The 24678-nt window shown below is 42.8% G+C and overlaps 1 protein-coding gene across 5 annotated transcripts in view; it reads left to right on the top strand.

Moving 5' to 3' along the window:
* The window catches only part of KIAA1549L (KIAA1549 like), a 667839-nt gene extending 647749 nt beyond the window's left edge, over nt 1–20090 (top strand). For 3 of the 5 annotated variants that reach the window (XM_085648235.1, XM_085648234.1, XM_085648232.1), the window contains 2 exons: nt 10792–10943; nt 14227–20090. In XM_085648235.1, the coding sequence (XP_085504361.1) occupies nt 10792–10943; nt 14227–14508 (434 nt within the window). In that variant the 3' untranslated portion in view covers nt 14509–20090. The remainder of the gene's footprint in view (nt 1–10791; nt 10944–14226) is intronic. The other 2 variants (XM_085648236.1, XM_085648233.1) reach the window with 1 other exon arrangement.
* The last annotated feature ends 4588 nt before the right edge of the window (nt 20091–24678 follow it).

Below are 24678 nucleotides of genomic sequence, written 5' to 3'. Positions count from 1 at the left end.
CTACGCAGCCTTGGTAATCAGTGCGTAGACATTTAATAGCACCATTGGAGGCCTTTGAGGCAAAGCTGTGGGCACTCTCACTTATTACTTTTACAAATTAAGCACTGGAAAGAGTCACCTGATCGCCTTTGCCTGTGAGTCCTTCTGATGCTGTAGTCATATGGCCCAGATTTTCCAGGTGTTCTGACACAGTTTATTATCATTTAAGTTGTATATTGTTTTTGTTTCCAGCCCAGGATGCACTGCTTAAGAGTCCTTTTTGAACAGTCGGCCTGCTTCCTTGTAATGACTGGACACAACTTAGAGGGACAAACAACTCTATTACTAAGCAGTTCACGCTATGCAGATGACTGTGTGTAAAATATACATTAACTTTCCCTGTGTTATTATCAGAAAAATGCAGATCTTAGGTTCGCAAGCCTCGTTAAATTATTTTTTCCATGTTGATGAATGTAGTTTTGACTATCTGGTCACCTCACCTGTGTCAAAAATAGGGGCGGAGACAGAAAGTTGGCCCTTCGCCCCTCTTGTGACTATTAACTACTTATGCATATCCAAATATTGCTCCATGTGGTTGATGGAACATGAGGAAAATGTAGGCCGGCTTCCTGACACTCTATACTTTTCCTGTTAGTAGAAGTGTCATGGAACAATGTATTTATTATTGAAAAAAGGTAGAGGAACGGTTCTTATGTTGGTAATAGAAGTATTTCTAGTTTTTATTCACGCTCAGTTAAACATACTTAAGGGAAAGGACTGAGTAAAGGTGTCATCACATTTTCCTCACTACTTAGCTTGCATTCGCCTTGTCATTTTCCTCAAAAGGTGAGATCTTTCGGAATTCCTTCTCCTACTATCTCACTTACATATTTTCTTTTTTGTGTATCAATTTATTGTTAAAAACTCTCGTGGTCTACACAGTTGTCTCTGAGACTGCTTCTTTTTCCGTCTAAGCACACACCTCCTTCACCTCCTCTCTTTCCTACATCATCACATTCACAGAATGTATGTCAGTGTGACATTGTGTTTAACAAGTCAAGCATAAGTTACACGCCCGAATTGTGACCGACACATATTCCGCGTTAAGATAGCTAAGTGAGATATGCTCCACCTGTCGAGATGGGTGCATATATATGTATGTGTGTGTGTAATCTGCAAACTTCACACTTAGTCATTCATCTTTCTGAAGTAGATCCACTGAAATGTAACACTTAGTATTTACAGTGCTTTAAAGTGACAAAGTCCACAATTAGCATGCACTATAAAACAAATTATCAGGCTTTATGTTTCTAATATTTAAACCAGTCATGACACTATATGAAGTGAATTGTCTAGGCGCAGATGTTATATTGACTTACTTGCATCTTATTGAGTCAGAAGGCTCCCTTGCTGAAATTCAGATCCGGTATTACATCTGACTTTCAGCAGTGCCAGTTGAGGCCAATAGAGTAAGTGGGCGGAGCCGACGGAATTGGGTGTGGTCTCCGACAAACATTTGAGCACCTGGACTTCAAATTTTACAAATTAAGCACTGGTTTAGTGATAACTCTGTGTGTTCTCTAGCTAAGTGCAAAGGTGTTGACGGGTGCCCATAGTGTAGAATGCCTGAGTTAGAACATTATTTGGCTCTTCCGACACCATAGACCGTTGTTTGTGACATGCCATTACAATTTGTTTGTAAGTTGGTGTTGCAAAGTCATCCTGTGCCCTGGGCACACCCCAACATTTTGCTGAATGGTACTAGTGGTAACTGACTCTGACTGGCCCTGGACTCTGCCTAACCAGACCCAGGGCCAGTGCAATGCTGAAAGACACACATTTAGAATACCATCAAAACACCTACATACACTAGGGTACACTATGGTATGGGGTACACCTGTGATTGGCATGACCTACCTCCTAGGGCCCTAGTGCATATTAGGGCAGGGGGATTGAAACTACCTATCAGCCCCTAGTATAAGTAGGGCATGGCAGTTTAGAGGCCAGCAGCTCCTTTGCACTTGCAAGTGTGCACTGCTGAAGCCTGAGGTCAGTGTTAAAAGTAGCCCTGGGTCGCAGGACTGCTTTTAAAAAGTAAATTGTGCTCAAACTCGACTTTGGGGTTTGGGGCAATTAAAAATGGAAAACCTCCAATGTTTTGGCATATTAGGAACCCCCAGGGCCTCCCTAGGTGTCCCAGGGGTGGGTGGGGGGGGGGAGGGGGTTGTCAGGTATTTATAAGGTAGACCCTTATAAAATGAGTTTAATATGCCCTGGGTTAAGTGAAATCTTACATTTCACTCCCCACATTGTGATAAAGTGCTGCCCAAATTCAACTTTGATGCTAAGAGCCCTGTGGAGGAGGGATCTGCAATATTTCTACAGATTCAGAACCCCTAAAGTCTCCTCTAGTTGTCCCATGGGGCGGGGATCCTATAGACATACGCAAAGTACTTATAAAATATGTTTTTGTAAGTCCTGGTGCTGGAGAAATGGCCCAAGTAATTTTTCCCATTCTAAATCCCCTGCCACATAGGTTAACATAGCAGGAAATTATTAATTAATAACTCTAGATAGGAGAGGGCTTGAAGTAGCATGCTAAGACTTCCCTGAATGGTATTAATACACTCAAGAATATGATATGGTTGAATTTCTCCTAAAGTGTACATACAAGAAGTTATAAGAGTTTATTTTATTTATTTATAAAGTTTTATATAGCGCGAACATGACCCACGGGGGTCTCAGAGCACTTTACAGTACATAATTCTCACAAATTATATATACAATCGGAAATCGCATTTAATACAAAAGAGGTAGACATTGGCGTTTGGATATAATCGGTGGCAAATAGGCATCAGAGTGTTAAAGATTTAGGATGTTAATTTGTTCATTAGAAACAATTTCGCTTCTTTTTTGAAGGTGGTAAAAGAGGAGATTCTGCGTATGTCTGGTGGAAGGTTGTTCCAGATCTTCGGTGCGATACCTGAGAAAGCTCTGCACCCAGTTCTCTTTTTGTGGAAGGATTGAGGTTTTGTTCTTGTTTGTAAGTCCAGATTCAGCCTTCCAGTGGTCTGTCCTGATTGGTCAGAATTAATTGGATTCGCCAGGCTGCCTTGAAGAGGTGATAAAGAGCCCCTGGGGTTAACCATCTCTGCTGGGAGGGCAGTGTGTTGCTACACTTGAATGCCAGAGCAGGGGGAGGAGTCGTAAACCATGGAGAAGTGTGGCTCAATGGTGGAGAAGTGTGGCGCAATGGTTAGAGTGGCAGACCCTGATGCAGAGGTCTGGCCCGGACCAGGGTTCAATTCCCGCCTCGGCGGGTCTTGGGCTCAATTTCCCCGAACCCGATAATTCTCGCCTCGGTGCCTGTTCTAATCATGGGTCCCACTCTGCAACTCTGGGCAATAGCTTGCTTAATCTCCACAACGACCCCAACAGCGCTAGAATGCCTGGCTTCACCTTGGGGGTGCCCAGGAGTGGGCACTTCACAGGGAAAGGCCAGGAAGGATTCCACAGCGGTATGTGCACAGCGCCTGAGAGACCCTTTCGGGGGTGTGCGGAGCGCTATATAAATGCACTACATGTACATTTACATATGGTCTTCAAAGAGAAGAGGAGGCCTTAGTGTCATTTACAACTCTTACCTTTTCACCTCAGCCGGAGCTAGGCTTATGGAAGGAATGCACAGATGCAAGGGGGAGTGTTTATGGAAAGTAAGCCATCCTAGGGATGTGTTTAGCCAGCACTTACCTCCCTGCTGGAAAATCAGCCATTATGAATTTGCAGCATTTGGTGCACTCTGGGACAAAATAATGCCACACTCTGCAGGATGTAGTCATATTCTTGGGGAGTTGGCCTGCTCCCATTGGTCAGCAGTGACCTCCTGCTTGACCCAGAGAACTGGGAATAAGTATCTGAGAGGGGCAGAGCCTCTCAGATCTGCTGGTTGTATCTTAAGGAAAAGCAAGATGTTGCCATGCTAAGAAGTTGGGGTGCACAGTTCCGAGGCCTGTACCTTGAAGACTGCACCAGATGAAACTTCAGCCCTGTGGATTACCTTGCAGCAAAATAACTAAAGAGTGAACTCCCTGCAAGCTACAGGTTAACAGAGCTCACCTGGACCATCACCACCAAAGATCCTCAACTGAACACCAGTGGATTTGTAAGGGTTTGATCCAAGTGGACGTACACCGCCGCCACCCTCATCGCTCTCAACTCCGGCCGATTCCCAGGTTGCCACCAAACCACACCACGACACACCCACGGACCCTTCAGCTTCCTCGCCTGCAAGTTCACCTGCATCCGGACCTGCCTCGTACCAGCACCCGCCAAGTCGAACACCAGCAGCACCCACCTCAAGTGCATCCTGCTCAACACCCGCTCCGTCCACAGACACGCCATCGAACTCTGGAACCTCCTCGACACCACATCCCCTGACGTCGCCTTCCTCACGGAGACCTGGATGAACGCCTCTTCGGCTCCCGACATCGCCATCGCCATCCCAGAGGGCTACAAGATCACCCGGAGGGATCGCACCGCCAACCAGATGGGAGGAGGCATCGCCATCATCCACAGGAACACCATCCGTCTCACGACCAGCACCGACAACACCCTGACCACCGCCGAACACCTGCATTTCCAGATCCACACCGACCCGAAGACCACCCTCAGAGGCACCCTGATCTACCGACCCCCGGGACCACGCACCCAATTCAGCGAGGACATCGCCGACTTCGTCAGCCCGCATGCCCTCCCCTCCGCTGACTACATCCTCCTGGGGGACCTCAACTTCCACCTGGAGAACATCAACGACCGCAACACCAGCACCCTGATCGACAACCTCGCCAATCTTGGACTCAAGCAGCTGGTGTCCACCCCCACCCACCTCGCCGGACACACACTCGACGCAGTCTTCTCATCCAGCACAGACATCGACTTCAGCCACGCCACAGAGCTTCAATGGACGGACCACAGCTGCGTCCACTTCACCTTCAAAAGAACGACGACCCACCACCACCAGCAACAGGCTGCCCGCAGAAGCTGGAACAAGATCACAGCCGACCAGCTCGCCACCTCCCTGAGCCAGCACCCTCCTGCCAGCTCAGCGAACCCCAGCCAGGCCGCCGACAACCTCACGAAGTGGATCAGCAACTGCGCGGACGAGCTCGCCCCGCTGAGGACCCCGCCCAGCAGACCCGGCAGCAAGAAAGCCCCATGGTTCACCGACGAACTCAAGAGCTCCAAGAAGAACTGCCGAGGCCTCGAGAAAGTCTGGAGAAGGGAACCTACACCGGACAACAGGACCACCTTCAAGCTTGCCACCCGGAAGCACCACCAGCTGATCCGCGCCGCCAAGAAAACTGCATTCAAAGACCGGTTGGACAACAACGCACACAACTGCAAGGAACTCTTCAACATCGTGAAAGAGCTATCCAACCCCAGCGCAGGAAACAACGACATCACCCCATCGCAAGACCTCTGCAACTCCCTCGCCTCATACTTCCACAACAAGATCGCGGACATACGCAACAGCTTCAACACCCAACCAACGCACACCACGACCGAACAACCACCCCCCACCACCACCCTCCACGCCTGGACCCCGATCAGCACCGAAGACACCATCCGCACGATGAACTCCATCCACTCCGGATCGCCGACCGACCCTTGCCCTCACCACGTCTTCAACAAGGCCGACGCTGTCATCGCACCCCACCTGCGAGACATCATCAACACATCCTTCGACACCGCCACCTTCCCTGAGAGCTGGAAGCACGCCGAACTCAGCGCTCTACTCAAGAAACCCACAGCGGACCCCACCGAACTCAAGAATTACCGCCCCATCTCGCTTCTCCCGTTTCCAGCCAAAGTCATCGAGAAGACCGTCAACAAGCAGCTGGCCGCCTTCCTCGAGACGAATGGATCCCTCGACCCCTCACAGTCTGGCTTCCGAGCCAACCACAGCACCGAGACCGCCCTCATCGCCGCCACCGATGACATCCGAGCACTGATGGACAACGGAGAAACAGCGGCCCTCATCCTCCTAGACCTCTCCGCGGCATTCGACACTGTCTGCCACCGCACCCTAGTACAGCGCCTCAGCAACGTCGGAATCCAGGACAAGGCTCTGGAATGGATCATCTCCTTCCTCGACGGAAGAACACAGAGAGTCCGCCTACCACCGTACAAGTCAGAGGCCACCAAAGTCATCTGCGGCGTCCCTCAAGGATCCTCGCTGAGCCCCACCCTCTTCAACGTCTACATGAGCCCCCTCGCGGCCATCGCACGCCAACACAACCTCAGCATAATCTCCTACGCCGACGACACCCAGCTGATCCTCTCCCTGACCAACGACCCCGCCGCCGCCAGAGCCAACCTGCACGAAGGGATGAAAGAGGTAGCCGAGTGGATGACGACCAGCCGCCTGAAACTGAACTCAGACAAGACGGAGGTCCTCATCCTGGGCTCTTCACCCTCCGCCTGGGACGACTCCTGGTGGCCTCCCGCCCTGGGCACCGCACCCAAACCGACAGACCATGCACGCAACCTGGGCTTCATCCTGGACTCCTCCCTCTCCATGACCAGGCAAGTCAACAACGTCTCCTCGGCGTGCTTCAACATCCTACGCATGCTACGGAAGATGTTCTGGTGGATCCCCACCGAGACCAGGAAGACCGTCACCCAGGCCCTCGTCACTAGCCGACTGGACTACGGCAATGCCCTCTACGCCGGAACCACCGCCAAGCTCCAGAAGAGACTCCAGCGGATCCAGAACGCCTCAGCCAGACTCATCCTCGACATCCCACGAACCAGCCACATCTCCGGACATCTGAGAGACCTACACTGGCTCCCCGTCAACAAAAGAATCACCTTCCGCCTCCTCACCCACGCACACAAAGCCCTACACGACCAAGGACCGAGCTACCTCAACAGCCGAATCAACTTCTACGCTCCCAAACGCCACCTCCGATCAGCCAACCACGCCCTCGCCGCCGTCCCCCGCATCCGAAGAGCGACGACAGGAGGAAGGTCCTTCTCCTACCTGGCCGCCAAGACCTGGAACTCCCTCCCTACCGACCTGCGCCTAACCCAAGACCACCTCTCCTTCAGGAAGAAGCTGAAGACCTGGCTGTTCGAGCAGTAGCGGCTCCCCCCTTTCCCCAGCGCCTTGAGACCCTACGGGTATGTAGTGCGCTTTATAAATGTCTTTGATTGATTGATTGGCCTGAAACTTTGACTTTGAGCAGATATCCCAAAAAGGCGCTATATGTTTCTAAGTTCTATATATTGCTAAATCTTTGAAAATTCATATCTCTGGTTCCCTATATTGGATTTTTGTTGCTTCGGTGTCATTTTAAAGGTAAAAATATTTCTCCTGAAGAGTTTGCTTCAGCTAATGGTCCCAGGGCTCTGGATCGTTGGCGGTGGCCCACAGGGAAGGTAGAGCACAACAGCTGCAGAATGGGCCCCCGGGCCCACATGCGAAGGAGCAGACCACGGCTGCAGATCACATCTGGGCCAGGTGCCCCCACAGCGGCTGACTGGGTGATTCCAGGGAAGGCCAACCTCCACTGCCTGGCTTAAAGCGACCATCTGCTCTGCTAACGCCACTCCACCGCCAAGCAGTCTGAGGCACCCATGCAAGGCACTGGTTGGTTCCTGCCAGGACAGCCCCCACGCAGCACAGACCCCAAGTCGAAAAAACAGGGCAGTCAGCACTCAGGAGGCCTCCTCCTCAGCAGCCTTGACAGCGTTCATCCTCGCCACGCAATGAGAGTCTCTGCCTGCCAGTGGATGGCAGGTCATCGCTGGATGATTGCAGGATTCAGGGCCTCCAGGATGAAAGTCCTCTTAATGTATGCCCACCATCTTGAATGTTTCAGCTTTGTCCCACAATCCCTTATCATGCGGGTATATCAGCAGTGTTATACTTGCAGGCCTCGCCGAAAGAGTGCTAAACGATCTCAGAACCATCTTATACATGAATGCCCACCTTGGTAAAGGAACCAAGAAATCTGACCATATTATGTCTATAACAAAGAGCTCCACTGCCTCCCCCAAGATGCCATAATCCATTTAAAAATGACCAACTACAAAGCCATACAGCTAAAGTCATACTTGAGAACATTGGATGTAATAGAAGCACCAGAAGCAAATCACAGATGATATTTGAAATCCTGAAAGTAGGAAATACCAAAATACTGAACCAAGAATTTTCATGCCATTCTCACGTTCACCTGAGTTCCATCTATGCAGAACCTCTTTGAAAGACTGAGGTCTCCAGTGGGACTCTCAATACCACTCTTTCCCCCTCCCTGATGTTATTGTATGTAATGTTACTCTATTTCTCCATATCATTATTGTATTATCTAGTCACTTATGAAGTGCTCCACTGCCTGTATGGCAAGGTCACTGTTATATAAATATATGTCCTAAATATATAAGTAACATTTCAAGAAGTCTCTTTTTATTGCCTGCTGCTCCTCTACAAGGCACAGTAGGGGTGTCTAACATTGGCCCCAGAATGCCAGAGCCCATCCCAGACAGCAAGGTGAACACTGAGTATTTCAATAATTTCCGTTCTAATTGATCTAAACGCAAATCCCTTGTGAATGTCCTAAAAATCAATCTCGACACAGGATAGCATATAAGGCTGCCTGTCTATGAACAATGGGTCTGAATTTCTATGCTGCAACAAACACCTAAAGAAAAGTAGTATACAAAAAATCATTCCACATTTAATGCAAGATAACATTTCGCTGTGATTGGAGAATGAGATCTCGGATCTCATGTTGCCTGAACTTTGAACAGAATAACTGCAGTGCTGGCATGGTATGAATCGAGATGCCCTTCTTATCTTTAATTAAGCTGGCTGTTTGCAATCTATGATTTTTAGATTGATAGCTGAGACTGATTACATCTTGTTATATTATCGCATATTTACGTAATTTAAAACATGTGCTTATTTAAGATTTAAGCAAGCAATGTTTGCTGCATTTAGCTGTCTCAGATTACTTATTGTCATAGAAGGCATTCCAAAGTACCTATTTACTAGTGGCTAACTGTACACACGTTTTTCAGTGGTGGATAACTGATTATAACTACAGCTAAGATCTGACCTGTAGTTAGTGTCTCTTCTTCCAATAAACTGAAAAAACATATTTTTAAATAATGGAGAGGTGAAGAAATTTGAAGGGGTATCAGATTAAGGATTTTTATACATTAAGGGACAGTTTTAGAATTTAAAGACAAGGGGGCATATCATCAAGCCCCGGAGATAAAATTATCGCCGCTCTAGTGTCCGTTTTCGGACGGAAAGCGGCGATAATTTTATCGCCTAATCAGCAAGGTCACGCTATCGCGTGAATCCTTGCATTATCACTTTTTCCTCGAACGCCCATCTTTGCATCTCTAATGAGATGCAAAGTGGGCGTTCCTGCCCTGACATAACTGGAGAAATGTCGCTAAGCGACATTTCTCCAATTATCAATGGGCACGCTAACCTGCAGAGCGACAAGCAAAGTAGTGATAACCTCTATTATCGCTACTTTTCTTACACCTGCTTCAAGGCTGGCTTAGCCATGATATCCTATGTAAGGTGGATATCATGGCTAAGTATGCCTTGCCCTATCAGCAAGTTTTCGCCAAACCTTGTGCGATTATCGCTGTATTTCCAGCGATAATCGCACAATTGGCAGCTTGCGCTCTGAATTTTATTGCTTTGGAGATAAGCGTTGCTGATAGCATGCTATCTCCGTGATAAAATTCAGAGTTGGCCGGCGATAATTATCCTCGCGCTAAGAGCTCTGAGCGATAATTATCGCATGGCCTTGATGATATGCCCCAAGGTACTTTGTTACGAATACAGTGGAGTACCCTGTCGACTAAACTGATGGTCCATCTGCCTCATTTAAAGTCAGACACTCCATCAGTGGTGCGCCCATTGCCTTCGTCAATGGAAAGATTCCTCTGGCTTCCTGATGGAGTAGGAGCGGTTGAAGGAAGGGCATTACACCATCTGCCTTGTTTAGAGTGGGCAGTGTGATGTCCTTTTTTTTGTGCCAGACTGAAAAAACAAATAATGACCCCACACAAAGGGAAAAAAACCATGGGGAGTGGGGGCCATTAGTTAATATGATTTGCAAAATTGTTTTTGTAAAGATTTGTGGATGGCCATCAAAACTGACTGCAGCCTTCCATTACACTTCTTATACCTTGAAAGGACAGCAGTTCATATCAAAGTAAAGAGATCACCGCTGTGTTGGTAGTGAGCTTCAAATATGGCAGGTTGTAGTCTTTCAGGGTGGTGGACATAATGTCCTCCACCACCCTGATGGACTGTACTCCGACTGCCAAATTCTAAATCTGTCGCCAGATTTTAAGGTGTGTGTGTTTCTACATGTATCACATCCTGTTGTTTGTCACGTAGATATGATTAATAATACTTTAATAATCACATTATGTGAATTTCGATGGACAGGTTTTCATTTGGTGATTTATATATGGTAAACATTAATGGGTATTCATTATTTATTGAGAGACTTTGCTACTACCTGAATGTTGAGAATTCATTTTTTGATTAATTAATATAAAATGCATTTGAGAACATACCCTGTCTTGCAAACATAATAATGTTGATTTAGACATTATCCCTTGAATGAATGTTGACTGGAGCTTTGTAGGGGATTAGGACAAAGAGCAGTTTATACACTGTGCATATTTTTAATGTCAGTGCACTACATACTTCAGTTTCAGGTTGCTGTCTTGGCCAGGTAGAATTCCACTGAGTGTTCTTTTTCTCATGTTGCACAGCAGGTGATACAGTACCAGCAGTGTTTGCCATTCCAGCAAACCGAAGTGGATTTACAGGCTACTTCGTCCCAAGACCCCCCACATCCTACAGAAACCAACCCTGGGTGTCATACACTGGAGAGAGTGAATTGCCAGGACAATGGGCTGATTCAGTAAGTGTTTCAATGCAAATGAAAAAGTACTAATTATTTCTAACAGGAGAGGTTTCTGTTACTCATTTCACATTCATCCAGGAAATTGGCAAGATACCAACCAGATAAAAATGTTTACAGCGGTGTATGTTGTTGGTTCTAAAATGCAGCAGAGGGTTTTGCATTGTGCCAGCTTTACTAAAGAAAGTTAAACTTATATATTGAACGTAATACTTATGAGAGAAGCACCACAAATGTCCATAGATTTATGATCCCTTTGTAGGTAGTTTCAAAGCTGGATGCAGCACTGTGGCATTTCATAGTTATTACGGCATTACAAAGACGTTTTACTCTAATGCTACCATCTGGTCAGATCTGTGTAAAAATTGAGATGTGTGTGACCAATGCAAGTCATTCACTGATACAACCTTCTGTTGCATGGCTCCTATTCACAAAGGTACATTTAAGTGTTTAGATATACTCGTGTAAATTTGCTCTTGTAGGTATGTGTAAATCTACACTGTTGTGCTGATAACCATTTCTGAGTTTATATTTATATCTAAATGTAGACTTACTAGTCTCCACCCTTGTGGGTGGAGATATCAAAGAGTAATTTTACATGTGTAAAGTTAATACAAAAAACTTTTCACATGTACGCGAAGATCTCCCTTCAGGAAAGCATAGGGACATTTTAAAAGTTTTTTTTTTTTTTAATTTTATTATAAATATTTTAATACAAAACTATTAATGCAAAATAATGTAAAATATTTATTATTAAAATAGAACTAATAAAATGTTACAAGCCTGATCTGAGTAAGTTTTGATGAGACAATTATAAATGCTGAAAGGCACAAGACAGCATCACAAATTCATAGCAGTATCAGTATGTAGGATATTGGGACAATTGGAAAACATTTACTAGCATAGGTTCTTTGCAAGCAAAAACTTCAGGTGTTTTCTTAGACCAGACAATCATAAATGTACATTCTCAATATAATAAAGCATGTATAAAATCACCAGATATGCCAGAGACTGCAGCTTCAAAATGATAGTCACCAATAACGTTCACTGTAAAAATAATAATGTTCCTAAACAACACGAGCAAGAAATATGGTTGGAGAGAAGATGAAATTAGTAGATATCAAACTAATCAACAATCACAACCCTGCAAAATACCTCAATTCAACTCGACAACTAAAAAATAGCAACCAAAACATGGAAGGACAGCCAAACATGGACATTTTGTTTGCAGTTAGACCTTGCATAAAACTTCTCAATAAAGATATTTTGAAATTGAGAAAGGTCATCATTCTTACATTGAAAAGTAGAACACAAAAAGAAAAAATCGAAATCACGGGCATGCGAGAAGATATGAAGATGTATAACTGGAGACTACAGAGAGAAGAAAAAAATAATTTTTCCATCTAATGGAAATGGCCTAGGACATCTGCAGAAATAGATGACTGTTAACACAGACCAGAAAAATATAACTTCATAACAACATGAGATGTTTTAACATAACAGAAACATATAAGGAGACGACCCATTGAGCTTCATGCAAAACTGTATCATTAAAACTCAGAAAATGGCATATGTGATATTGTATTCTGAGACTTCAACAACAGACGCTGAGGATGCAAATGAGCTAGGAGAACATTTAAAAGAATATTAAATGGTTCTCTTGGAGAGTTCCATTTTGATAAAGACAAGCTGCCTACCAACACCAAGAAAGGTACAGAAAGAGAAATAATATTAGGACAGATTCTGGTGTCAACAAACAACCAAGATTGGGGTCCTCACATGAGACAGACACAAGAAAAGAAGAGCTGAGAGAGGGACAAATATGAGATGGTTCAAGATCACCTATAAAACCTACCGAGCAAGGACAAGATGCAGCTGGCTTGTTCTTACACACAGGAGTGACAGGAGCAGTCAGGGCAATGCGAGCATAGGTATTAACAAAACAGAGATGAACTTGAATATAAAGATGAATTGAGAAAGGAAATATGTTTCTATTCGGAAACAATGTGGGACAGCAGGGTGCGAGGCAAGAAGAGCATATAGAAGATAATGTAAAAAAGCATGGGCTTGATCCCCCTGAGTTATTGATGCCTCACTGTTGTTTTTAACAGCATTCATTTAAATTAGATATTCTTATCTTTTTGTCACCATGTCCTAGCAATTTCCTTCCTTTTGTTGGGGTTCTCACTTTGGAACATTTCCCCTGTGTGGTATGAAATATACCCACGAGTCAGCATATTTTTCATAGACCTTATGTTGGGGATAACTCCCGTAATCGGTTAAAGTGCACATGCTTTCTGGAAATTTGGGATCATTTTAAGTAGGAGTCTCCCGTAGCACCACATAAGGCTACTTCTTCACCCTGGTTGTATTATGAAATGGACTCTTTAAACAAAAATACACAGCTTAAGCACACCTCCCTGCAAAGCTAGGAGTTGATTCACAAAAGTAACCATACACTTTTGTGGAAGATTACTGTTTTTTGGTATTCCCAAACTATCAGTTTAATTTACAACTGCAGAGACTCCACCATTATGATGGAAAACTCTGCACATAAAAAGATAGTACAGGCTTATCGTTTTATGTGCTGAATCTCCGCCACGAGTGCAGGGTCACCACAGTCTTTAAATTACTGTTAGTAAAATTAAACTTATAGTTTGTGAATACCAAAAAACTACAAAAAACATACACAAAAGTGTAAGCTTACTTTTGTGAAACAGGCCCCAAGTGCTTAAATTCTCCCACAGTAGTTCATATATGTGTCTGGAGGACTGCCTAATCAGTCTAAATGTTCAAAACACTTTTTTTATAGATCTTTAACAAGTACATAAAGGAACTGATTTTTTTCTCATTAGATTATCAGGTTATAACTTCTGCAACCCTGAACTTCATGGGAAAAATGACCTGCTCATACCCTTTCTACCTAAAAAGCATTCTTTCTTTGAAAAGCCTTTCAATATATTTGGTCATTACCAAAATGGTGAATTAGGAACATTACTCTTATATAGTTGATTTGCACGAGAACACAAAGGTGCCTAGGTCTGCATTTCTCATGGTACACTACAGAGGAGGCCATGGAGACAGCTTTGCATGAATACAGATCCAATATTTTTGGTTAGTGCTTTTAAATATATGCATCTGGTTATTGAATGATGCAAGATGTTGGAAGAATAAGAAAGCAAGGCACACATATGTGAATCAATATTTCCCAAAAATGTAGATACATATATGCTTTCTGTTAGCATACATTAATTTCAGCTTACATTTTTGTATTACTTTTTAGGTTCCTCTGCCTGGCTACATTGAGGCATACCCACGGCCGCACTATCCTCAGAGCTCTCCTTCAAGACTTCCACGCCAGTACAGCCAGCCAACAACCATGCATCCTGGTTTGGATCAAGCTGCAGTGCTGTCAGCTGCAGCTTCTCAGCAGAGTCTCGCTGATACTGACACTCCAGACACCTCCCTGACCAACCTTTCTACCGCCGCCTTAGTTAAGGCAATACGAGAAGAAGTTGCTAAACTGGCCAAAAAACAAACAGATAGATTTGAATTTCAGGTCTGAAGCCAGTGTGGGCACAATGTTTTTATGGGTTCCACTTAAATCGCATATTTTTGCATATCCCGTGGAGCGGCAGAAGCAGTTCTGGAAATCAAACTTTCAGAGGGACTAGAGATGCCATTTCTTAATGTACTACTGGTATTGTGCCACACCAAGTATTTCCACTTCCAAACCTTGTGTACAAGGAAGACATTTTATTTAATCTCAGAAGTCAATAATATATTTTTCTGTGACAGAGAAAAATACCACACTGAAAAATGTAAAAAGCATTATTGATTGTGCTGGCTAGCTACATTCAGAGGTGTTGCTAGGCAATTGAAATTTCATTTTGACAAGAACATTTAAGGTGCAGCATGTCATTATATGTTTCATAGCTATTGTATCACTTTGGCTTATACTAAAAAAGAAGATTGCAACCAGTGTTATTAATTTATTGCACAAAAAGCAGTGTCAATTTGATATTTTGAATTTAATGGCCAAACGCGACACGAGTATGTGTCTCCAGGTGGGTTGGTCACATTCCTACAGCACTTTATGCTATGTGATCTGAGGTAGTTACTCTGGTTGGCCTCCATCTACAAGGCAGGCAACAAATGTCTCAGTTGAATGGTGCCGGGCTGAGCAAAGGGCTCTTCAGGATATATGACACTGGAATTTTCCAATATTCCTGCCCATATGTAGCCAGTCTATCATCAATAGCGGAGATTTACAAGTTTACCAACTTCATTGGGCACATATCCTATAATTTCCATCCTCTGTGCTATGAAATCCTTTTTATGTAGAATCTATTAAAATGTGTGTAAATTACACATATTAAATAGCCTGTGTAATCTGCCCAGTTCGAAAAGCGTATCTGAGCATGGTCGAAAATACAGTGGACAGACCAATTTCTAGGCACTAAGCAGTGGAAATGAGCTGCAAGTCAGGATTTGCACTGGGGATCTTTGTTGCTCATGAAATCCACCTTTACCAGTTGAATAGGCTTCCAGTTGCATATCTGCGAGACGGATCAGAGTTCCAAGGCCACTGCAAGAAACATCACCCTCCTTGGCCATTTCTTCAACATTCAAGGGCTGCTAGATGCAAATGTTTCGAAGAACAAAACAACTATGATGTGGTATAAGCAATACCCAAGGAGATGAATAGGCCCTGGCGCTGGAGTCGCTCTGTGGTATATGGTTGTGAAGGTGTTGTCTGGCCCATGTCCCTCTACCTCCCGTTCTCATCGGTCTCCCCACCCCCAGAACAATGGACTGATTCTCTGGCAGTCTCCTAGATGGTGTGGTGTTACACGCTTGCACCCACCTGCCAGTGGTTACCCTGTCCATTTGTTGCACCTGTGGATGGTGCAGGGGGAGTGATTGTTTTTGCAAATGTATGCTGAGTATCAGAGGACCCTTTGTCCACAGGCCCATTTAAGTGAAAGAGAACCTCTGCATTAGCCAATTTTAATGACTTTCTTGTAATCTTTAGACATTCCTTCTTGGAAACTATTCAGTATAATTCAAGTGTGGAAATGTGAACCAGTTCATTGACAAATATTGTACAATTTTATTCAAATGCAAATGTGCATTTAGTTCTTATAATTACATGTGCGTCTTTGTTTTTAATTCTCAATGCCATATCAAATCATAAAATCAGCACAGGAGCTGCTCCTATCTTACAGTTTGGAAAGAGGTTTCTGTACGTTGCAAAAGGCATTCAGAAGAAGATATGTTTTCTTTCATGGACGTTCAAGAAAGGCTCTTAGGTACTTTACATTCTAGGTGTATTTCCAATTCATTGCCTGTGCGTTCAGTGCACCGTACACTATTTCCTGTTCTTGATCAACACAGATAAGAGGGTATAGGCATGAGAGTTGAAAGAATTATCTCCACAGTACACATCATTTTCATAAAGTGATTACATGCAACTCCTGGCGTTTTTTTTCAAAAATGAAAGGCCAAGAACATTCGGGAGTTAGCACAACAAATGATTTTCAAAATAGATTTATGTTATACAATTAGTGAATTGCCTTAACCGAATGAATGCATGGGAAAATGACTCAAAACGAGATGATATTTAACTTTTGCTGTTCAAAAATGTTGTGTTCATGATTAAATTGTGTTGTCAGTACGGCGGCGTGGGAGGGAAAATAAAAGAAAAAGGAAAAAAACAGGAAGTAAAGGTGTTGGAAACTTCTGGAAACCTTGAAATGAAAAATATTACTGAAAAAGGGATTTCCTTTCAATTTTATTGCAGACGTTTAGTGCAATACACACATGAAGTGTGTAATTCAGAGTTCTGTTGACCCACTTTATGTTAAAGGGGTATGTAAGTTAAGTGCGATGGTTACCCCTAATTGACATAAACATTTTACGTTTCATTTAAGTGGAAATTAAATGCAGCAGCCTGAGACCGAGAGATTTATAAAAACTGCTTTGGCCGCAGCTGGAGAACAGGGATTCTAAAAGTTGCAGATTTTTGGGTGGGATTCTGATATGTAGATAATTGATAAGAGATTGAGACTGCTTGACTAACATGTTGGAATTGATTTATGAATTAAAAAAAAAAAAAGAATTTTGAAAGGGATCTCTAACCATTTGAGGATAAAGATATTTCAGTCCATTTCATAATCCATTCCATCATTTCTCTACAGTCAGTAGTCTCCAAATGTTGACTGTCTTTGGTTTCTATCCTGTGCCGGTCAGGACAAAGTGTTCTGGAGCAACAGAAACATTTATTTGGTGCCTGTCTGCAGGACTGCATTGGATGTTGGTGAACTTTGTTAAGGGCATGTTGAATGATTTGCTGTGGTTCTGGTCTTCATTCGGTTATGAAGTCCACATTGGTGGTTCGCATGTGTCATACGTAATTCATATTTGTCTGTAATGAGGGATAAATGATGGTTTACTGTAGAATGGTAATCTTAGGGACCATTGTTAAAATACGAGAAACACGAAAAACAGCTTTTAGGAACGGTTTGGGTTACAGTGTTGTGGCAAAATGGAGTTGGTTCAACAAAAGCTTCTAAAATAATATTCAAACCCATTTCAGAGGGTTACAGCAAAAAAGACAAGATGCCACTGGTATCAAAAGCAGTTAATAATGCAAAATGAATGCTGTGATATATTTAGAGATACTATACTGATATGTGTACATAATGCATTTTTGTAATGTTTTTGTAAATATATTCTGTACATATCTGTAAACCAAATGGCCAATCTCCTACAGTAAATGTTAATAATGCCTTGTCTTTTATTTATTTTCAGTTTAGACATAATTACTGGTACTTAGCATTGTGCAGGTACCACTCCGCCTCTAGATTGATATTATGATGCAAATTCCAAACAAGCAAAAACACTAGAAACCCATAATACGCATTAAATGATGCAGTCAGTAGACCTCGCATTTCATGATAGCAGTACTTCTGGCACAAACATAAGAAGTTCCCAAAAACGCTTATCTTGCCTTCTTCATTATACAATTCATAACCAGTGAAATGGTTTACCTCTGCATCCATAACAAAAACACTGCTTAACAGAAACTCGATTCCAGCTACAGACACACTTTGTAAAAATAACTTAATGGTCAAATAACTAAACGAACACCACAATGAAAAAAGTCCCAACCCTAATTCGGCCATTCCCGTGACCTAACACATTTATTTAGCCATTGTAGAATCCCCACTCCCTTCTAACAATTTCTTTTGTATATGTCAGAGAGTCAAATCCACTCAGGGCTCTCTCTGGTGGTATGGATGTGTCTGTGGCCTACTAGTTAACTTCATCCGTGAATGTTCACGTTCATTATCTTGCAATTGCACAGATCTGCAGCACCCCATTACACGTGTATACACATTACCCATACCGTTAACCCTTCTGTAGTGGACCTGACCAGATTACGGGATAAAGACAGCACATCCCCATTCGTTTCACCTGTGCTTTCTTTGTAGCCACTTGAAGCATCCTTTAAATACATATTGCGGAGAGTACATATTGGGCCCCTTCAAACCCCTGAGCTGTGGGCCATGTGTAGGACCTAGCAGCTTGATGGGGAAGGCATTAGAACATTTCTCATGATTGTCTGTTTTATTACTTTATTCGGGCCCAATGCCCAGCAATACTTTTACACATTCCTTTCAGGATTTTTCTGGTGAGGGTATCAGTTTACTTCACACTTTCGGTAGGTGACTAACCCTTTGTTTGGCCTAACTTTTCTAGTTTTAATTTTCCAAGCTTACCCAGCTACACCCCCAACAACAAGAACGATTATAGTTGGACCCCTTTGCAGACGAGAAACCTTACACAAGCGTTGTCACGCAACTCTTTACATGGAACCCCGGGGAGAAGCATCATCAGCTGTCCACATGTATTTGACTCTCCAGCCTCCTCAGAGGCCTGTGTTGGCTCAAGAGCTTTGTCCCAAATGCTGTCACATTTATATCAGGCCGCTGTCTGGTGGGTTATGGGTATTCCACTCTCTGGCAATGCAAGTACGGATAACAAGGATGAGATCTGTCTTTCATACATGCAGTGCTGTGTTTTTAAGGAGAAATGAAATAAATAATTGAAGTGACTGGAAATAAACAGAATTTCAGAGGGGAGAGGCACTGAAAGCTCAAGTGATAGAATTGTGTGGATTCTCAGATGCCTTGCGCCATCATTGGTATTTTATTTTAATTAAATAAGGGGGTAGTGGTATTAAGGGTTCCAGTCACCTAGACAGGCATGACCAAGGTATTTAATGACACAATGTATTGGTGGGTATTCTTTCTTAACAGTATCAATAACCGGAAAAAAAGAAACATGACTAGATCATTGGGAAGAAAATGTACACTGCTTGACAAGAGCATTATAAAGGGTTGTCCAGACCTCTGTGATTACAGTGACATTCGGATAGCAAAAGCATTCATGCTTTTTGCAGATGTTAATCCTGTGCACGGGATTCATTTATACTATACCCAGAGAGTGCAACATCTATACATATGCCAGTGACCATAATATACGCAGCGATTATGAAAATTCCTTGATTTAAGGCACTCTTGAGTAAGCACATCTAAATAACTAATTTGTCAAAACATACTGGCAACTTAAGACAGGTATAGTTATGTATATTCAGTATAATATTTTATTTCTTTTTCTATTCTGGACTTTGCAAAGTTCTTTCTCTATGCTGATGTCTAGTGATATGCTAATTTGTATATACATTATGCAGAAATTAGCATGCTGTTGTGCCTTTACTGTTGCTATATAAAGATATCGCACATGGGTGTTACCTCACAACAATGTGTGATCACCAAATGAGTAGAATCAGCCGGATTCATGCAGAATACTCGGCTGAATGTATGAAGGAGATCACAAAAACTCATTGTGGCACTTGGACCATTGATCTTGCATGTGAGGAAATCAATCCAGGGAGGTCCAAAGTCTGACTGCACCTTTCTTCTACTTGTGATTTTAGGACTATTTGGATATAGTATTTCATTGTTGCTTTTGTATTTACATTTTTCTTACATGGATAATTATACTAACGTTTCACAAAGAACCCAGCAATCCACAAAATTATTAAAGAAAATAAGTGAAAACGCTCATAGCGGTCGAAAATGAAATAAAGCCAACAATGAAAGTTGTGTTGTTTCTTGAGTTGATAAAGTGATCATTTACTGACTTTAACTTACATTATGAACACAGTGACTGATTTAAAATCCCTCTTGAGCAACAACAATGGAAAGACCATGACACAAGTTCACACTTAGCATGCCACGTTACAACATTTGTATTGCCCAACAAGGCCACCAGGAACAGGCAACATATTCAGTTTCACCATCCAGAAGTGATACTGCCAAAATTAGTTGTTGAGAAATCGTATTTGATAGTAAGTGTAACACCTTTTTTTACACACAGGTCTCCTGTTGTATGTTTTGGTTGAGGTCCTAATTCTTCATTTAGCTTTCAGCTCATCAATAACTAAAAGTATCAAACTCGATACACAGGTGAGAATAGGGCATCAGGGCACATCATATTTGTATTGAGTAATAAACCCATATAAATGTATATTGTAGATTAAGTTTATAACCAGACACTTTCCCGAATTTGCCAGCCTCCAGGACGATACCTTGTAGTGCCTCCACAATATCCTGTGAATAGACCGCAATATCGTCAGCATATGCTGTTATTTTTAGCACCTGTGAACCGGATCTAAAAGGTACAATCTGGGTTTGGGACTGAAGAGCAAACAAAAAAGGTTCCAATGAAAGGGCAAATAAGAGAGGTGAAAGGGGGCATCCCTGACGAGTGCCACGTTGGATTAAGAAATCTGGAGAGGTCAGGCCCCCATAACTGGTGCAGGCCGTTGGGTTATCATACAGCGCCTGTATACCCCGCATAAATTGCCCTCCAAACCCTATTTTAGACAGGACACACCAGAGATAGTCCCACCCCACTCGGTCGAAAGCCTTCTCGGCATCTAATAGGATCATGCCGAGTGGGGTGGACTCTATCTCTGCTACATCAAATGCCGTAATGGCCATGTTTACGTGCATTGTAGTATCTCTCCCGGTTATGAACCCATGTTGCTGTGGGTTAATAATTTGAGGCAAAATAGGGGACAGTCTTAATGCTAAAATTTTTGCAAATATTTTTGTGTCAGTATTAATCAGAGATATGGGTCGGTATGACCCTCTCTCCTCCTTCGGCTTGTCTTTCTTAAAAAAAATGATTATTTTCGCCCTGTTCCATGATTTAGGAGCTTTACCGTTTAGCCCAACAGATTGCATTACCTTCAGTAGCAGAGATTCCAATTCCATTAAACACGCTTTATATATCTCCAGAGGTATTGTATCCTCCCCCGCCGCTTTCCCTGCAGGTAGTAAAGCTATGGCCTGATGTAATTCTGCCATGGTTATATTGTCAGACAATGAGTCCATTCCTGAAATGTTCTGTATGTTTGTTAAGTGCTCGTCGACATATTCCCGTATTATGTCTAGATTAGGTGCGGTTTCTGGAGCATATAATGTTCTATAGACATCAGCAAATTGTTCTAGTATGTCTAGTGGCTGGTTATAAATTTTGTTGCCGTCCCCCCGAATATTTATAATCAGAGTGCCTGCTCTGTCCTCAGCAACTTTATAGGCCAAGATTTTGCCAATTTTATCCCCCTCCTCGTATTATGCTATTTTAAATTTATGAATATTAGTGCTACTCTTCTGGATGAACTTAGTCTTTGCTTCATTTTTTAGTAGGCCAAGTTTAAGGCCGATTTCTGTAGTCGTTAACAAATTTAGTCGAAGTGCTGAGGCCAGTATTTCTTCTTGAGTAGTTATTTTTGAAATCAACAAGGCGTTGCGCTCTCTGCATTCCAGATTTTGTTTAATCACATAAGCCTGAGTAAAGCCCCTAATACTTGCTTTGCAAGTGTCCCATACCGTACAGCATGCAGCTGAGTCCGTGTTGATATCTATAAATTCTATAAGATGCGATTTAAGCTGCATCATATAAAGTGGATCTGAAACTAAGTGTCTGGGGAAGGAGAATGGTCTGGGAGAAGTCCTAGTGTGTGTTATAGTGAATATCAACATTATTGCGTTATGATCTGAAGAAATTCGGGGGCATAAAACCATGGAGCTGACCTTTAGTAAGTTATCGCTTATTAATGCCATATCCAGTCTTGAACAGAGTTTATGAGGCGCTGAATAATATGTATATCCCGGTGTTTTTGGATATAAATACCGCCAAGCGTCTTTAATATTGTGGATACGGTATAGGTCAAAAATGGACGACCTGGTTTTATGCATCCTTTGGTAGCTGCCAGACCTAGTTGTGTCTATTTTATAGTCCATAATACAATTAAAATCCCCCATGATAATAAGTTCTCCCTCCCAGTCCAAAAGTTTAATATTCAACTGATCAAAGAGCATCGGTTCATCTGTATTAGAACCGTACACCACGCATAGAACATATTTATAGTTCTCATAGCTAATCTGAGCAACAGCCCATCTGCCACCCTTGTCACAAGCAGTCTGTAATATTTCAGCCCTAAGTCGTTTATCCTTGAGGATAGCCACCCCTCTTATGGAGTACCCGAAGGTAGAGCAAACCACAGTGTCGTATCCCAGTTGATTGAGTAGCTTCTTATCCTTCCCAGCAATTTGTGTCTCAGAAAGAAGAGCAAAATGAGGGTTGTGTAATTTTAGTTCTTCTGTAACCAGAGATCTCTTGTTTTTGCTATTTAGCCCCGCTACGTTCCAAGCTAGGCACTTTATTTCATACATTTGTAAATAATAAAAACCTTGAACCCATCTCCAGATGTCCTAGTGTATTTCCTATTCCTCATACAAATAAGCCAGACAAATAAAGCTAATATGTCCTCACAACATTCTTCCCCATCAGCCTGAAAACTGTTTTTCCTAAATTTTTCTCCCCCCCGACCTCCTTCATAAATACATTTTTCAGTGAGCATACACCCATCTACATTAAGCACCTGCTTTACAGGAAGGATTGTTTTTGTGCAGAAGGGGAACCTTCCTGCAGAAAAACAAACCATAGAGGTGAGTCCCAAAATGCAGCACACATGGAAAGAGGAAAAAAGCGAGGTGGAATAAACATATTTCTCCTCATTGCGCCTCACCTGGGAACACGTAGGATTTTTAAGCATCCCCAGGTTTACAAGGTCTTTTAAATCTGGGACAGTGTAAAAAACTGTGGGAGTTGCGAGGGAATACCCACCACAACACCCATGGAATGCCTCCCTTGCATAGGTGAAGGCAACGCAGCGATTTGCGCTGCGTTGCATTACTCCATTTTGGTGAAGCCATTCAAAGCCACGCAAAGTAGCTTTGCGAGGCTTCATAAATTCAACTGCGAGGTTTGCTCCGTACATGTACCACGTTGCATGGTGCAAGCATGAAACAAAGCTCTCATGAATATGCCCCTATATACTTAAATTTAGGCCTGGGTCAAATTTAAATTACTTTGGTGTAACTCGTGTCATTTCATGAATTTCGTATTACCCTTGTTATGGGAAATTTCTGAAATTAAACCATTAATCCACTTCATGTACTTGTATGGGCCCCCTGGGGAAATTTTTATAAAAACATTTTTAATTTCGCTGTATCGCGGTACTCCTGTGAGCTTCTGAAATGACCATAATAGAACTTCTAAACTTATACATAAGAAATTGTGTTACTAAGAAATACAATGTAATACTTTTTACACACTCACAATTTGATACTGTGGGAAAGCTGTTTATAAACCCAGGGGCTTATTTACATTTAATATGGGAAAAAGTTACGTACTAGCGGTGCCAGGGGCTTGTAAATAAGCACCCTAGATTGCATCGTTCTGAAGTATGTAACATCCCATTAAACTTCAACTCCTCCAAAAGTTAACCTCCAAATGAAGCACAATTCACCCTGCTCATTTACTCTATACCCCTGCCTCTTAACTCTCATTTGCACTTGCTCCCACAATCCTATGATGCTTCTGTGGTCTGAGAGGTGACCAGGATGGAGCTACGGAGAGGCTGTGCATCTGGAAAGCAGGTGTCTTTGGTATGCCTGCTGTTCTATAAACAGTGAGAGCTATTCTTCCAGAGAGCACTGGCATTAGGCACCCCTGCCTGGGAGGTTTGGTCCCTCACATCAGGTCCATTGAATTGGTAATTGAATGTAGCACATTCATATGGATAGCGACCATGTGAGTTAGTTTGCTTGTTCAGTGTTTGTTATTTTTACAAGCCTAATCAATGACCGATGTCAGGTCTATACATATGTTAATTTAGAGCTTGCATTGCCCCTTGTGTTTTTGGTCAAGAAGGTAGCAGGGCATGATTTTCAGATCTGGATGAGAGGAACACCTGCACAATGCTAGTAATACAGGTTAGACAGAAGTCCTGGCACGATCATACATTGACGTACAGCAATATACATTTGACACAACTCTAGTCACCACCATGCGTACACCATAGCTCCAAACCCTCTAGTTAGCTAAATATTTGCCACCTTAACAGTACATCCATTCACGTTATACCTGCACATCTATATTTTCTCTCTAAGCTACATTTTACATCAACTTTCCTGGGTAAGGTAGCTTAATTGTAATAAATAGACATAGAATGTTTGAAAGACCCAAAAATGGGTAAACAAGCTTCAATAATAAAACAGCCACTGGAAGTTGAGCAATGTACAAATCTCCA

Source organism: Triturus cristatus, chromosome 3_2 (genome assembly GCF_964204655.1).
Source record: "Triturus cristatus chromosome 3_2, aTriCri1.1, whole genome shotgun sequence".
Classification (NCBI taxonomy): Eukaryota; Metazoa; Chordata; class Amphibia; order Caudata; family Salamandridae; genus Triturus; species Triturus cristatus.
Note: the sequence above shows the minus strand (reverse complement) of the source record. Positions and strands in the feature narration are given on the sequence as shown.